General features: G+C 47.1%; 1 protein-coding gene across 7 annotated transcripts in view; it reads left to right on the top strand.

The window, feature by feature from the left end:
* The window catches only part of ARHGAP17 (Rho GTPase activating protein 17), a 41,406-nt gene that overhangs the window by 5,086 nt on the left and 21,620 nt on the right, over window positions 1–14,700 (top strand). For all 7 annotated transcript variants that reach the window (XM_083872214.1, XM_083872220.1, XM_083872219.1 and 4 more), the window contains exon 2: window positions 12,974–13,013. In XM_083872214.1, the coding sequence (XP_083728340.1) occupies window positions 12,974–13,013 (40 nt within the window). The remainder of the gene's footprint in view (window positions 1–12,973; window positions 13,014–14,700) is intronic.

Below are 14,700 nucleotides of genomic sequence, written 5' to 3'. Positions count from 1 at the left end.
CAGCACTGCTCAGCCCCAGCAGGGCCAACAAAGTCTCTGGATATCAGCACATTAATCTGTTTCCTGCACCCTTTGGGGACTTCTGACACAATGTAATGGCTTGTGCAGTTTGGGAGTTGGATTTTTCTACCAGGACAAACTTCCAATTATAGAAAACCAGGCAGCTATTATGTGTTCAGTTTGGGGCTGCTGCTTCTGGTGAGACTTGGCACTGGTGTGGGGGGGTTGGGGCTGTATTATCACCATCATAAACCACAGATCATAGAAATAATTCCAGAAATGGATGTTATAAACTGGGTCCAAGCTGAGGTCTAGATCGAATTTTCTGAGCATGTCTGTTAATCCCATTGATTAGTGTCTTCTTCAAAGCAGGTTGCTGAAGCCAAAGGAAAAATCACCTGTATTTACTGAAGGCGAGGACTCTGTAGTGAGTTTCTTCCACTGTTCAGTCTCAGTGGAGAGCTTGGCAGCTGAGGAGACCCATGAGGCTGAACTGCTGCTCTGGTGAGCTGCTGGATCACTGTGCTGGAACCCCAGCTAAGACCATGTGTTCTGGCTGTGAACAGGAAAGAAAACTTATTCTGGCTGAGTTTTGGTGCTTCCTCTAGGTTTTGTAAAGGCAGTGAGTTTATCAAGATCCTGTAATTTCTCGTGGGCTAAGATGACCTCGTGTTTAAAGTCCAGGTCATTAAAAATCTTGAAGATTAGACACTTAAGAAATTACGTTGTGTTTTTAAGAAACTTCTTTTTTGTGCCCTTACAAGGGCAGCACCAGGTTTTAAATCAATGAGTGAATAGTTGCTCAGCCCTCATTTTAAAAGCCTCATTGCTTGTGATCTGCTTCCAGAACCACATGAAACCTGGGAATGCCTTTCCTGGGCTGCCCGTGCCTTGCCCAGGTCCAGGAGCGGTGACGTGGGCAGGGTGTGAGCCCGGGGATGCCGTGGGTGGCATTTCCCAGGTGTGTGTGTGCTCCCAGCTCTGAGCCAGGGCTGGCTCCTGCCTGGTGGCCTCTGACAGCACCAGGGCTTCCCTGTGTCCCCCCCTAGCCTGCCCTCTGCCAGTGGGGAGCCTTTCCCCCCTGGCCCTTGGGAACAGTCTCTCCCCATCCTTCCTGTCAGCTCTTTCAGGTGCTGGAAGGCCACAATGAGGTCACCCCAAAGCTTCTCTTTCCCAGGGAAAACTAAACAACAAACTAATTTTTGTTGAGTTGAATAGTAAGTGCTATGAGTTCCAGTAGGAACCAGCCAAAGCCTGTTGGTGGAAAAAAAGAAAGTAACTATATAACTTTGTGTCTGACTTGTGTGTCAGGTGCTGAGTGGGCAGTGGGTAAAATACTTGAGATTTTTGTTGCAGAAAAAGAAATTAAAAGATTCCCAGCTGGGGGATTTGGGTATTATTAATTGCCTTCTTGCATGCACGTCCTCTTCTCCTTTGGCTCTGTTCGAGCTGCTGCTTGATGAAGCAGATGAGAGGGCTGATAAAATATTCACAATCCAGACAGGCACGGTGGGATCTGCTCTGGCTGGATCAACTGAGGCTCCCTGTTCTGCTGGGGGCCAGGACAGTGTGAGGATAAAGGGAGCCTCTGGCTCCAGAAAGCCTGGGCTTACAGTGCCTTAAACTGCAGAATGAAGTGTCCTGTTTCTGTGCACAGGTGACTCTCAGGTGTTTTCAGGAGGGTTTGAGGTGTAGGTCAGAGGGAAGGGCAGTGCCAAAGCTGCTGTCAGAGCAGGTAACCAGAGCCTGAGTCACCATTCCCGACCAGGGCTGCTGGGGGAAGCACTCAGGGAAGCACAGGGAGCTGGGGGAGTGGGGGGGGATGTTGTCCATAGGGGTTGGCTGCATCCAAGGTGGAGGTTTTGGTACATAACAGCAGGATAGGGAGTTAAAAGTACACTGAATCTGCTTTAGTGGCAGCTCCTCAGCTGAAGGCACAAGAGGTGCCTGTTTTTCTCCTGGTATTTATTCACATAAACAAAGTAATGCCCATCGGGGATGATTCCTTGATTCTGACTTGATCTGATGAGGATTCTTCAGAGTGAATAATTTTAATATCAGGTTATGCCCAGAGTCAAAATCTTGAAATAGTCATGATTTGATCTGCTAAAATAGCCAGCAGTGAGGTAACAGTCTGTTTCAGCCTGATGTTGTAATGGGATACACTTGGAATTGATGGAAGCAAATGTATTTCTTAGACACTTGCATGGTATTTTTAGGTTATGATAATGGGTCTGTGGCCAGAGCTGCTTGTTAGAGGTCATTGTATTAGCAATGGTGAAATGCCAAATAACACAGGATCTTTTTAGGAAGGGGTTAAATGAAAAGTGTCTCCGTGTGTTAGAAGTGTTTTCTAATATTCTGCACAAGAAAGAAATTACATCTAAATTACAATTCCAAGAAAGGAATTGTAATTTAGATGAAATAGCTCCAATTTTTGGCATTTAGGAGAACCTCCAGGACACAGTATTGGGCCTTATCTAAGGCAGCAGTTTGCCATGGCACAGCTCTAATCTGAAACTATGAGAGTTTGATTAAATACCAGTTAAACTGGGTAAGAATGTCTGATTTCAGTAATTCAGAACCAAGTGATTTGAACAGATTACTGGATTCCTCATTTTTCAGGCTGTTTGACTGTCATAGGCATCAGTCATGAAGGCTAAACTTGTTCCTCGGTCTCTTCCAACCCAAACCCTCCCAGGATTTTGTGGTTTTGATTAAAATTTATTCCTTAGGAACCAAATAGCCTTAGAACCTTGGAGTTTGAATTTGCTATTCCGTGGCTGCTCCATAGGACAGTCGGGATACTTGTGCAGCTTCTCCTTGGCTGATGCTGCTTCTCACCAGGAAACAGCTCCCCAAACCCGGGCCAGCTGGGTGAGGTCACAAGTGCTGCTCTGCCTGAGGTGGAGCCTATTTTCCTGGACAGGGATTGTTGTCTGGTGCAGTTAATTGCTCTGCAGAGTGACAGGGACATCCTGGAGTGACTGCAGAGGAGTGAATCAAAGGCCAGCGGGGTGCACACACCAAGGGGCAGAATGGCCCAGTGGCCTTCAGGTCAGAAGGATCAATAGAGGGGGAGGTTTTTCCTTCTGTCTTGCAAATTGTCCTGTGCTCCACATTGCTGCACTGAAATTTTTGTGTACGTAACCTCACTGGTTTCTCAGGATCTCAGGGATGCTTCCAGAGGGAAATTTAAAATTAATTAAAGGATGCGTGGTAGCTTCTACAGCTGAATATTGCACGGGCAAGGTAGGTCACTGGTGAGAGGTGTTAATGCTGTTGTACACACAGGTAACACATCCTCCATGTTTAAAGCTAAGGAATCTACTTTGGGCAGTGACAGGAAAATTAATTTCAAAGGTGGGCTGGTTTTTAGAAGATAAATTGTCCTGCAGGCAGTTTGAAAAGTCACAGCTGAGCTATGGCTGTGGAAAGAGCAGCAGTTACTCAAATGCGGACTCTTGACATATAAATATCAAGCAGTTGTTAGGAAACATCAATCCCCAGATTAAAAATTCTATTTTCTGTCAGAAATGAAGCTAAAACCCCGATATTCCCACACAGAGAAATCAATGTGTGAGCTGAGCTTGCAGCTTCTGTTTGGGTTGAGCATTCAGCTGCTCTGCCCTGCTGCAAAGTGATTTCACACGCAGATTAAGTGTTTTGAGCTGCTGATTTTTGCAGGAACAGAACAGCGAGCTAAAGTAATCCTGCTTTTGTAACAGCAGGTCTAGGCGTGTGTTGAAGTGCAGGATCATAAACCTCCATGAGCATGAGGTTCCTGATTCCTTCTCAGAAACGCAGGGATTGAGTTAACTTTCAGTTTCGTGCTGGAGGAGCCTCGTGGCAGGGTGGGAACAGCCCAGCTCAGCGTGTTGGACACTCTCATGTGCTCTGTGTGTGCTGTGTCCAAGCAACAGCAAAACAGGAGCCATGTCCAACGCCGGCATCCCGGGCTGGAGGCTGCCCTGCCTCACCTCCTCCTGCAGAGACATCAGCAGGCTCAGCCATTAATTGTTAATCGCAGCTGCGCTCGGGAAATCAGCGCAAAGGCTCCGTTGTGAAATCGTGGGCAGAGGGAATAATCCCTGGTTTGTCCCCAGCTGATTTTATATAACTGCAGATCCCCCAATTCCCTTTCAGCGTTTTTAATATTATTTCAGTTCTTCCCAGCTCCTTTTTGCCGCCTGACTTTCTATTCCTGCTTCGTTGTTCTGCCTTTTCTGTGTTTCCTTGTTTTGCTTCTTGTGTTGATTCAGTTTGGTTCCTTCTCCAAGGCTTTCTCTTGACATTCTTGTGAATCTCCAAACTTAAAATAGATCAGGCTGGGCAATACATTAAAAAAGTAGTGTTACCTTTACTGGAATAATAATTTTTGAGCTGGAGTTTTTTTGACACTTATGCAAAACTGAAGCCATTGAATCCCTGGGTGCTCTGTGCCAGGGCCTCACCCCCTTCACAGGGAAGAACTAATTTTTTTAAATATCTAATCTAAATCTACTTGCTGTCAGTGTGAAGCTGTTCCTCCTTGTCTTGTCAAAGTTGAAGAAAAGCAACCAAATACGCAAAAAGCGCCCAGGGTTTTTTTCAGCAGTTCAGTGAATTTTGTTCATTCCTGTAGTGCATATTTTTCCTATTCAGACATGTCTGTCCCGTAAAAAGCTTGTCTGTGGAAAAGGCAGTGCTGCTTCTTGGAGTCCTTTCCAGCAATCGACAATGGAAGACTTCAGGGAAAAGAAATCATGAAGCTTAAAAATGTCTTGAGTTTGTAATCCACCTGTCTTATGGCTAGAGTGGAAATCAGGATCTGTTTGGAAGTTCAGGAGATGTTGGAAGGTGTTTTGTTAGCTATTTAAATTCCCTTTTCACATGTGGAGGAGTTCTCATGTCAGCAGGTGGTTTGGCAAGGGGGCTGCACTCGCTGAAATGCGAAATCTGCCAAAGCCACATGTGGAATCCCTGAGCCCTCCTGAGCTGCTCCTGTCCTGGGGTCTGCTGAGCCCTGCGGCTGCTCTGGCTGTGCAGAGTGCCCACAGCTCTGCCAGCCTCATTCCCAGCTGCCCTTGATGCCTGAAGCTTTAGCTTTCATGTATTTCAGGTTCTGTGCTGCCCAGGTGTGTAGTTCTGAGCTTCACATTCAGTGTCACTCAGCTCTGCACAGAGTAGGGAGACAAAAATCCTTTTCCTGCTGGAAACCAAGGACAACTTTCAGGCCCAAAAGGACGAGCACGGGTGGCTGAAGAGAGGAACAAGAAGGATGGGACCTCACAACCTGGAGCTGGAATTGGACATTTAAACCCCAATATGCAAATGGACCAAAACTTACAAAAATGGAAGACTTTGTCACTGGTCATCCATTTTGTGTCCATTCTTAGTCCATCTTGGGTGTAGCCCTGGTCAGGCCCTGTCCTGCCCAAGATGGATCCTGGAGGCCTTTCAATAAATACCTGCTTTATTCTCTAGCCTTGTCCAGTCTGTTTCAGGTCAACCCCAGGCATTACCTTTCCCTTTGTTCCCAAGTCTCTGAGCTCCCACCTCTGGTCTCTGACTGTAAAATGCCTTTTCTGCAGCCAGGTGGGTGTTGAGCCAGGCCAGTCCGTGGAGCTGCTGACAGTGGGGATGCTCCTGCCTGGCCAGGGACATGGAGCAGGAGGACACAGCCACTTCTGTCAGCAGCTCTGCCAGCTGATGTCACCTCGTGGGAATGAAATGTTGGCCCCAGGGTGCAGTTTCATGATCAGTTTAAGCTGATCTTAAGTAGCTGCTGTTGCTGAAAGGGACAGATTTCCCTGTACTGGTGCCACTTCCCCAGCCTGTGGGTGGCCAAGGAGAGGGCCAAGGCAACTGGGAACCAGCTTCTTCTATTGGATGTGATTGCAGTCTGAGCTGCTGCTGCAGGGAGGGGTGTAAGGACCTCCAGCGGACATTTGGGAATGGGGGGTGTTTCAGGCAGGGCCCCTGGAAGGAGAGAGGCTGTAGGGAATTGAGTGAGGGGGAGTCAAGTGCTTGCTCTGTGCCGTGGGTTTGGGATGGGGTGAGTGGAGCCGGCACAGCCCTGGAGGGCCCAGGAGAGCAGCCCTGGCCAGGTGCTGGCCCTGATGTGCTGCAGGATCATTTCTTGCTCCTGGTGCCCAGGTTGAATTTCACCTGGAGCTGCTGCTGCTGTGGCCCAAAGCACAGAAATCCCTATTCTGGCAGCACCTGTTGTTGTGTTGGCACACAGAGGTTGTAAAATTACACCTGACATTCAGGAATAACAGTTCAGGAATTATTTAGGTTGCTTTCTGCTGGACTGTGTCTTATAGCAGAACTGTACCCAGCTAATTTTACATAAATGATTCTGCATAAGTAGGAGGTTGTTTATTGCTTGGGAAGGAGACACCTTGGGTGAGAATAAACTTGTAAATGTAAATAAATACCTGGCAGTTAAATATTAAAAGCCGTTACCAAGACATGGTGTGAAGGATGTTTGTGTATTTTTTTAATAAATTATGTTAATAAACTGACATGCTTGGAAAGCTCCAGTTCTGTAGTAAAGTATAGCATAACAAATGTGGATTGTAGTACTTAAGGAGGAACAAGCAAAGCATAGGAAATACGTCATCATTTGATAAACTACACCAGAAACTTTAAAAAGTTTGTCTCAGGTTCTTTGGGGTTTTTGGTCACTAGTTTATGATAGCTTGTCATAGGACTTTTTTCTTTGGGGAACAAAACATGAGACTGCTACTGGATTTTAGCTAGAATGTTAATCCCCTGCAGCAGCACTTTGCCTTTCCTTTAGAAGCTATTAATAGTTTCACCAATCAAATGCACTTTTTAACAGAAGTCACATTGTTATTTGCCTGACAGAGTTTTGGGGGTTTTTCAAAGTCAAAAAGAATACGGGGGAGAGCTCTAATAGCTGTGACTTCATCCCAGGTCTGAAATAGGAGGTCAGCAGTCAGTATTTGGTTTGCTGGGATAACAGGTGATTGGAAGCACTGAACTGTAAATTTTTGTTTGTGCCCAGAAGTTTACAAGCTGTTGGACTCATCAGGCTGCTCACTGAACATCGCTTCCTTCCCTCAAACAAAACTGCTGTAAATGAGCTTCTACTTTTAGCTCACAATTGTATTTTTGCCTGTAGAAAGTTCAGCCTAAATTCATCTCAAATTTGCAGTGCTGTGGCTCAAAGTGATCTGCCCAGCTTTCTTAGACTGAGGCCAACAGTGTCTTTGTTGAACTGCACCACGTTTGGTGAATTCTCAAGGAGTGATATTAAAACCACTCAGCCTGTGTCTTACAAGGAGGAGCTGTGCAGGGCCTTGCTGCAATGCCTGTCCCTCCGAGAGTGGCCTGAAAATAGGATTTGGCTTGAGCTGTGGTTGTTCTCCAGAGCTAAATTTACTGCCTTGCTCCAGAGACCAGCCTTGGATCCATTTCACTGCAGCAGGAATTTCAATCGCCTCCTGTGAGGAGCCTGTCATGGGTTTCCCTGCCCTGCACAGGAGCACTTTGCTCTCCTTCCAAGGATTATCTCCCTGCAGCCTCATTAGAGCAGGCAGCTCCCACAGGCAGGGCTGAGGTGGGAGATCCAAGCTGAGCTCAGAGAGTGAGTGACCAGGCACGAGTTTGATGGGGGAATTCAGTGGAGATAATGAAGAAGGAAGGAAAAGCAGCAGAAATCTTTATCCACTCACTGAGGCCTGAATTGTAGTTGTGCAGCTCTGAGGTGTTTGGATCACTGAAATGTTTTGGAGGTGATGCACCATTTCTAAAGGACTGGAAGCACGGGAGTTGCAGCTGGTGGGTGAGTTCCAAAAGAGCAGCCTTTGGTGAGATTTCTGCATCACTGAAACATCTGTAGTCACCAGGTTTACAATCAAATCGACTTTAATACGTATGCAAAAGCTTACCTTTTTAATTTGGGTGAAAAATGAGGATAGGAGGCAAACTAGAAGTCATAATGATGGCTGGTTGTGTGTGGTGTTCCTTAAATACTAATACTGAAAGTGAGTGGTGACTAGCACCTGATAGTGTTCTCTGAGTTATTTTTGAGCATTTGAAATCCACTTCAGAATATTGATGCCTATCTTGGGGTCATGCTGGTTTCCTTTCAAAAATTAGCCTAAGGTCAAACAGGCAGGAGTGAGTTGGTGGTCCAGAAACACCTTGGAGTTGTATTTTCTGTGGAGTTTGTCTTGGTGAGTGTTAGAAAAGCAAACCTTTTTGAAGGGAAATTGTCATCTAATTCTGGATTCCTTGTTTTGGAGCAGAGCTGCTGATTCTTTCATTTTTCCTGGCAGCAAGTGCTGCCTATTGTATGTGGAAAGCAGGCAGGATGTGCTGCCAGCCCGTCAAGGTGCTCGGTGTTACCTCACCAGCGAGCTGAGCTGGTTACTCCTGGTAACAAACACAGCCTTTGTTTGAGGAAAAACCACCCAGCAGGGAAGGCTGGCTTTCATTCTGTCACCAGTTTGGGCTGGGTGTCTCCCTGCTTCCACTGAAACCTTTCCAGGGCTGTGGACTGGTCCCTGCCCTCCCATGGCATCACCTCTGCCAGGGCCCCCGCCCAGCTGCTGGGTGACTCAGGGCTTGGTTTCCACGGTGACATTTCAACTGAGTCACTTGTTCTGCTGGCAGTGGCCAAGGTTTTATGGCTCTTGTGTCAGGTTTCCTTCCAGGTCAGCCTTTCAGGAGTGTGGATTTCATAGAATCATGGAATGCTTTGGTTGGAAGGGATGTTAAAGCTCATCCAGTGCCACCCCCTGCCATGGACAGGGACATTTTTCACTGTCCCAAGCTGCTCCAAGCCCTGTCCAACCTGGCCTTGGACACTTCCAGGGATCCAGGGGCAGCCACAGCTTCTCTGAGAATCTCTGCCAGAGTCTCACCACCCTCACAGGGAGGAATTCCTGCCCCATATCCCATCCATCCCTGCCCTCTGGCAGTGGGAAGGCGTTCCCCCTTGGCCTGTCTCTGCAGGTCCCTATGAAAAATCTCTTACAGTGGTCCTGTAGCTTTGACCTGCCTTGGAGATCAGCTCTGCTTCAGTACTGATGCCCCAGTGATGGGCAGGACCAGGAGGCTCTCAGGACTGTTTAGATGAAGCATTATTTATTTTAAATCCTCAGTGGCAGGTTTAATAGACGCTCTTCATTTTATACATGGAAATGTAAATTCTTTTCCAATGGAAGATAAACACCTTTATCTCAGGAATTCCCATCTGCTGTTTCCAGATGTACAGAGAAGTCTTCTGGCCTGGAAGTGTGAAGGAGCTGCAAAATGACCAAGTGAGGGGGTCAATTTTTAACCTGTGGGGGGGAGCTGTTCTGCCCACCCTGCCTGGGCTGAGCCAGGCTTTGAGCTGCAGCAGAGCCCCTTTGGCTGGGCTGGGCTTCAGGCTAGGTCAGAAAGGAGGGAAAAAGTAAAGGGAATTATGAGGAATTATACCATAAAACACTGACAGGAGTTCAATTAGGGGCACATGGAATGCATTTTTTAAATGTCACAGCAAGCCCAAGTATTGTGATTAACATGTCTAGAGTAAAAAAAAATACAGTATTTCCCTGTAAAACCAATTGGCTTTTTGCTTGGAATGAGTTAAGGCCATGCCACCCCCAAGCAGGAAATGGCACCAACATTTATGTTCCATATCCTATTTCATGCTAAGTATTAGCTGTCTTGAAAAGAAAATTTGCTTGAAGAAACAACAGCTCTGTTAAAAATGACAGTTTCTCAGTGTCCTGGGATCGTGGAGGGCAAGGCTGGCTCTGCTCAGGGTTTGGCTGGACCTGCCAGCTGTGCTGTGCTCAGAGCCTGCCCTGCCCTTTGCTGCCTCTTCCCACCCTGGAGCTGTGTCAGGGAGGTTGTTTGCCCAAAGGGTGAACTGGGGCAGCTGATCTGGCTCAGGAGCAGCTGTTTCTGTCAAATTATTCCAGTTCTTATATCCCAGCTGTGCCAGGGGTGGTGTCCATGCAGGAGAGGGGCAGTGCAGGCACAAGGAGCAGCCCACAAAGCTCTGCACAGCGGGCAGGACATTGCGCTAACTGTGTGAAAGTACTGATTTCAGAGAATTCAGTAGTTTTATCCCCTTTTGTCATTAAGAGGATTATTATAGCCATAACAAGTGCTTGTTCAGTTCTGCAGTCAGTCTTTTAAAATGCACTGCTGGCTTAAGACCTCAGTGCCAGTTGATTCATGTCAAGGTTCCTGTGGTGCAGCAGAGAAGCCTCAGTTCTCAGAAACTCCTCTCCCAGGGGAGCAGCTCCATTCTGCTGCAGTGGAGCACTGCCAGGCTGGCAGATATTTTGGATTTGGGCAGCTGAAGGCCTTGTTGCTGTGGTAGGTGGGGTGCCAGCCCTGCATGCCCAAGCCAACATTCCCGGGCTGCAGCCCATGCCCTGCTCTGCCAGCACCACCTCTGGGACTGTCACCTCTGTCACCAGGGGTGTGGGGAGGCTCTGCTCCCCATTTCCCTGTGGATCCTGCCCTCCCAAGGCACAGGGACAGCTCCTGCAGGACCATCCATGGTGAGGGGCTGGGCAGGGCGTGTTTCCCCATTACTAATGGCTTGGAGGGACCTCATTTTGCAACCCAGATTTAACTGTTTGGACTGAATGGAATTCAGCTCTGGGAATGTAAATAGCCCTGGCTGCTGCAGCCTGGCCTTCAAGCGCTCAGCCTGGGCTGGGCTGGGCTCAGGGTGTCCCATGGGGGAAGGAAAGCTCCACTGCAGGGTCTCCAGGCTGGTGGCCAGTGACCAGCACTGCTGGGCTTGGGGAAGCCCTTGGGAATACTCTGAAGTGTTCTTGATTCCAGAAGGGTTTCTTCATTGCTTCAATCAGATAAGGTGCAAATAAGCCCTAACAAGGGCTGAGGACAGAAGTTTAGCAGTGAAAAAGGGAATCTGTTATTTTTTAGAAGTTTGCTGCTTCCCTGATTAGCTGGCAGAAGGAATTAGCATCCCTCGAAGCTGCAGTTGGATGTAAACTTCAAACTGGTCATACCTGTAATTCCAAGGGAGGCAGAGGTTAATGCCAGAGGAGCCAGGTCCCTTTGATGGTTTGCTGCTTTCCCCTGTGCAGAGAGGAGATAGGCTGTGCTGCTATCACAGGGTTGTTTTCTCTTTCATGGTTGTGATCACTGAAAAACAACATTATTTAGTGGCTCTTTCTTGGCTTCCTTATTAAAGGTGGAATGTGGGCCTGCAGGAAGGGTGAGGTCTTCCCTCGGTGCATTTCCGAACCTGACATCATCACCAGGAGCTGTTCTGACTCTGCCTGGCCACGCTCCTGCTGCCACCCAGGGCTGGGGACAGCATCCCACAGGGGCATCTGCATTATCCTTTAGCTCCTGGAGAAGCCAGTTCAGTGTACAAAGAGAGCTTAAGAAAAATAAGTAGAATTATTTTGCACTTCACATAACGATCCGTAGTATGTGGGCAACCACACTTAAACTGGGAACAAACTTCTGCTAGCAAAGTACTGAGCCATCATTGCTTTTCACTCCCATGGATAGAATATCCCTGGAAAAAGGAAGGGGAGGAGAGATCAAACTTTGTATTACTCTTAGGTTGTAGGGAAGCTCTCTTCTAATATTTGAGGGAGTTTGAATTAAAGTTGTGGCTACAGCAGAGTGGGTTTTGCAGGGATAAAATATATATCTATAAATAATAAGTATAAATAATTGCTCTCTTAGAGGATGTAACTTCTGTCAGACAAAATATTTCTGTTTGGGTGGGAGAGAAGTTTATCAGTCTTGTCTGTGTTTTCCTCAACAAATAAATATTCCAGTGCTGTCAGAGTATTTCAGCTGCTATTGTCTGAGTCTGGCTGAGGTTCGGAGCTTTTACTTTATTCTGGCATTTAATTATTAAACACCTTGTGGTTCACAACTAGTTCAAGCAGATAATGTGCCGTAAAATCGAAGTCAAATAAATGCTTTAAAAACACCCACCCAAACCTGAAGGAATCTTGTCCTTGGAGGCTTTTGGCACGTTCAACTGCTGAGGCCTGATGAGGAACACAAGCTTTCCGTGCGTGCCCAGGTTTGCAGCGGGTTATTTGACAGATTGCAGGATCTGATAAAGTCTGGAGTAGCTGAGGGACTCTGGCAGCAGCAGGGAAAACTCTCTGAACAGGAAAAGAGTGTCCTGGAGTCCCTCCAAGTGCTCCATGGTGTGGATGTGTAGGGACGGTGAGAGATGAGGGTGAACTGAATTTATCTTTATTTTATAGGCCTGGCAAAGGGAGAATCAATCACTGTTAGAGCCAGAGAGCCAACAACAAATAAACCTGTGTCAGCATTAAACAATTTAAAGTTTGTGTAAACTGGGAGGACAAAAGGTGTGGAAGTGTGTGTGTAAACACAGGAGTGTGTCTGTAGCTTTTGTCTGGAATTGTGTGGAAACAGTCAGGGGTTTTCTACTGAAGGCAGACTTTCCTGGGAATGCCATTCACTTCTGATGAGCTTCTCAAGTACCAAACCCTCTGTTTTAGTATGAAGGAGTTCAGTAAGATGAGGTGATGGGAGGTTTCTGGTGAAGGTTGTGTGGGGGGGGTTAAGGGAAGCTTCAGGCTGCCATTCCCACTGCTCCTGAGGGATAAAGCTCTGCAGTGCTGCACTACAGAGGTGATGATGATTCTCCTGCTCCTCTCATGGTTTTATATTCCTTTATATTCTTTTATATTCAGGTGCATTGGTTGCAGTTTGCTTTGGGTTATTCCACGTGCAGTTGGAAATACCATTTGGAGTTTGGTGCAGTGGATTTGTGCTGTGGGCTGGGCATTCCAGGGATGTCAGGGTTTCCCAAACTCCCTGTGCTGGGAGCCAGGGCTGCCTGTGACATGCTGAACATGCTGGTGTTTGCAGCAGGGGCAGCAATGGGATTATAACTTGGAACTGAGCAGGTTTTGTTGGAATTGTTGAGGCAATTTGTGACCCTGAACAAGCCAATTGTCTGACATTGTCTTTTTTCCTCCCTCAGGGCTGAGAGAACAGAGGTACTCAGTGAGGACCTGTTGCAGGTATTGTAACATGCTTCATATTGATTTTTTTAAATGTTGTGTTGTGTGAGCCTTCTGAGGTTTGTGGAGTGGGGATGTGGGGGATAAACACTTCACGTGTCAGGGATGGAACCCTGGATGTCTTTGACTTTCCAGCACATGAAAAAACAAGGGTACATTTTGAGTAAGAGAACTCAGTTACTTCTGTTTCTGAATCCAATCACGTGGCTTGGTGCAGTGGAGGAGGAACCATTCCTGCTTTTAATGAGATGAACAGGCTGCTAAGCCCATGAACTACTGGTGCTGATGACTTGCCAGTCTGTCTGGGGAGGATGGAGAAACCCTGGCTGGGCACAGCTGGTTTCTGTCCTCACTGCTCTCACCTGAACAGACCAACTGGGCCTTAACAGAAGTGGCACAGAAATCATTCCAACTGCTCACTAATAAAGTCTGTTACTGCCTGAAGTCAGTGTACAAATGCTTCTTGTTTAGCTGTGATATCTGTTCTCAGATTTGTCATACTGACATCGATTTGTTTGCAGACTTGTCATCTTTGTGCAAATTTATCATCTAATCAAACACGACTTTCGTGGTGGAATTTAAACTGCAACTGTCACATTAACGAGGGTGACTGATTCAACCTGCAAATTTGCCTGTAGACTTGTCCTACATAGTTGTCTTCCTCTGGTTTCTGTGTGAAGGGTTTATAAAAAGAACACAGACTGGCGAGGGAAGTCATGCTGGCTGCTCCTGGGACCTCGAGTGTGGTGTTATTTCTGATTAATTACAAAGCAGCTCAGTCTGCTTGAGGTCAGGGCCTGCAGATGGAACAGGGGAGTCAGGCAGATGATGGAAGTGCTTCTGGTTCAGAGCTCTGCAGCTGCCCAGGTTCAGGTGGCAGCCTTCAAACATGAATTCAGCACAAATACATGGAATTACAGAATCCCAGACTGGTTTGGGTAAGAGGGGACCCTAAAGCCCATCCAGTGTCAGCCCTGCCATGAGCATGGACACCTCCCACTGTCCCAGGCTGCCCCAAGCCCTGTCCAGCCTGGCCTGGGACACTGCCAGGGATCCAGGGACAGCCACAGCTGCTCTGGGCACCCTGTGCCAGTGTAATTGAAACATTCCACCCTGTTTTCAGGGGGTTGCTTTATTTAAACTAAAACTACCTTCCTAGTTTGACAGTTCTGTTCTTAATTTCTGAGGAGATGTGCAGCTCAGTGCCACAGAAGATGTTAAACACCTTGCTAGCCTGCAAAGGCCCATCTGCTTTCTTGCTTAGCTGCAGAATAGTAACAAGAAGTGAAAGCCAAAAGCTCTGCTGCTTGTTGCCAAAAAAATTTTGCAAGCAAGGCTTTCCCAGGCCCCGAGCAGCCTGGCTACACCCAAGTGGAAGAATTTACTCACTTGTTTGTTTGTTCTTGGGGGCTTGTGTAGGGGCAGGAGGTTCTTATCTAACCCAAGAGTTTGGAAACATGGTGCTGCTCACTTCACAAACATGGTTCGCAGTTGGGCTTTTTTTATATTTAGCTCAGGCTTTGCCACAGGATTGTTACAGCTTTTTTTTTTATTCTGTTTTCTGAAGGGTTGTGCTCCATTTCAAGTGTATGTTCAATGTGTTTCATCTGAAGACAAAGGCTATAATTCAGTACAGAAAAGGCCTTTACAATAGCCCTGCTTTCTGGCACGGCCCTGGGGCAGATAA

This window comes from Zosterops lateralis (assembly GCF_965231275.1).
Source record: "Zosterops lateralis genome assembly, chromosome: 15".
NCBI lineage: Eukaryota > Metazoa > Chordata > Aves > Passeriformes > Zosteropidae > Zosterops > Zosterops lateralis.
The sequence above is the reverse complement of the archived record's forward strand: the minus strand, read 5'-3'. Positions and strand labels throughout refer to the sequence as shown.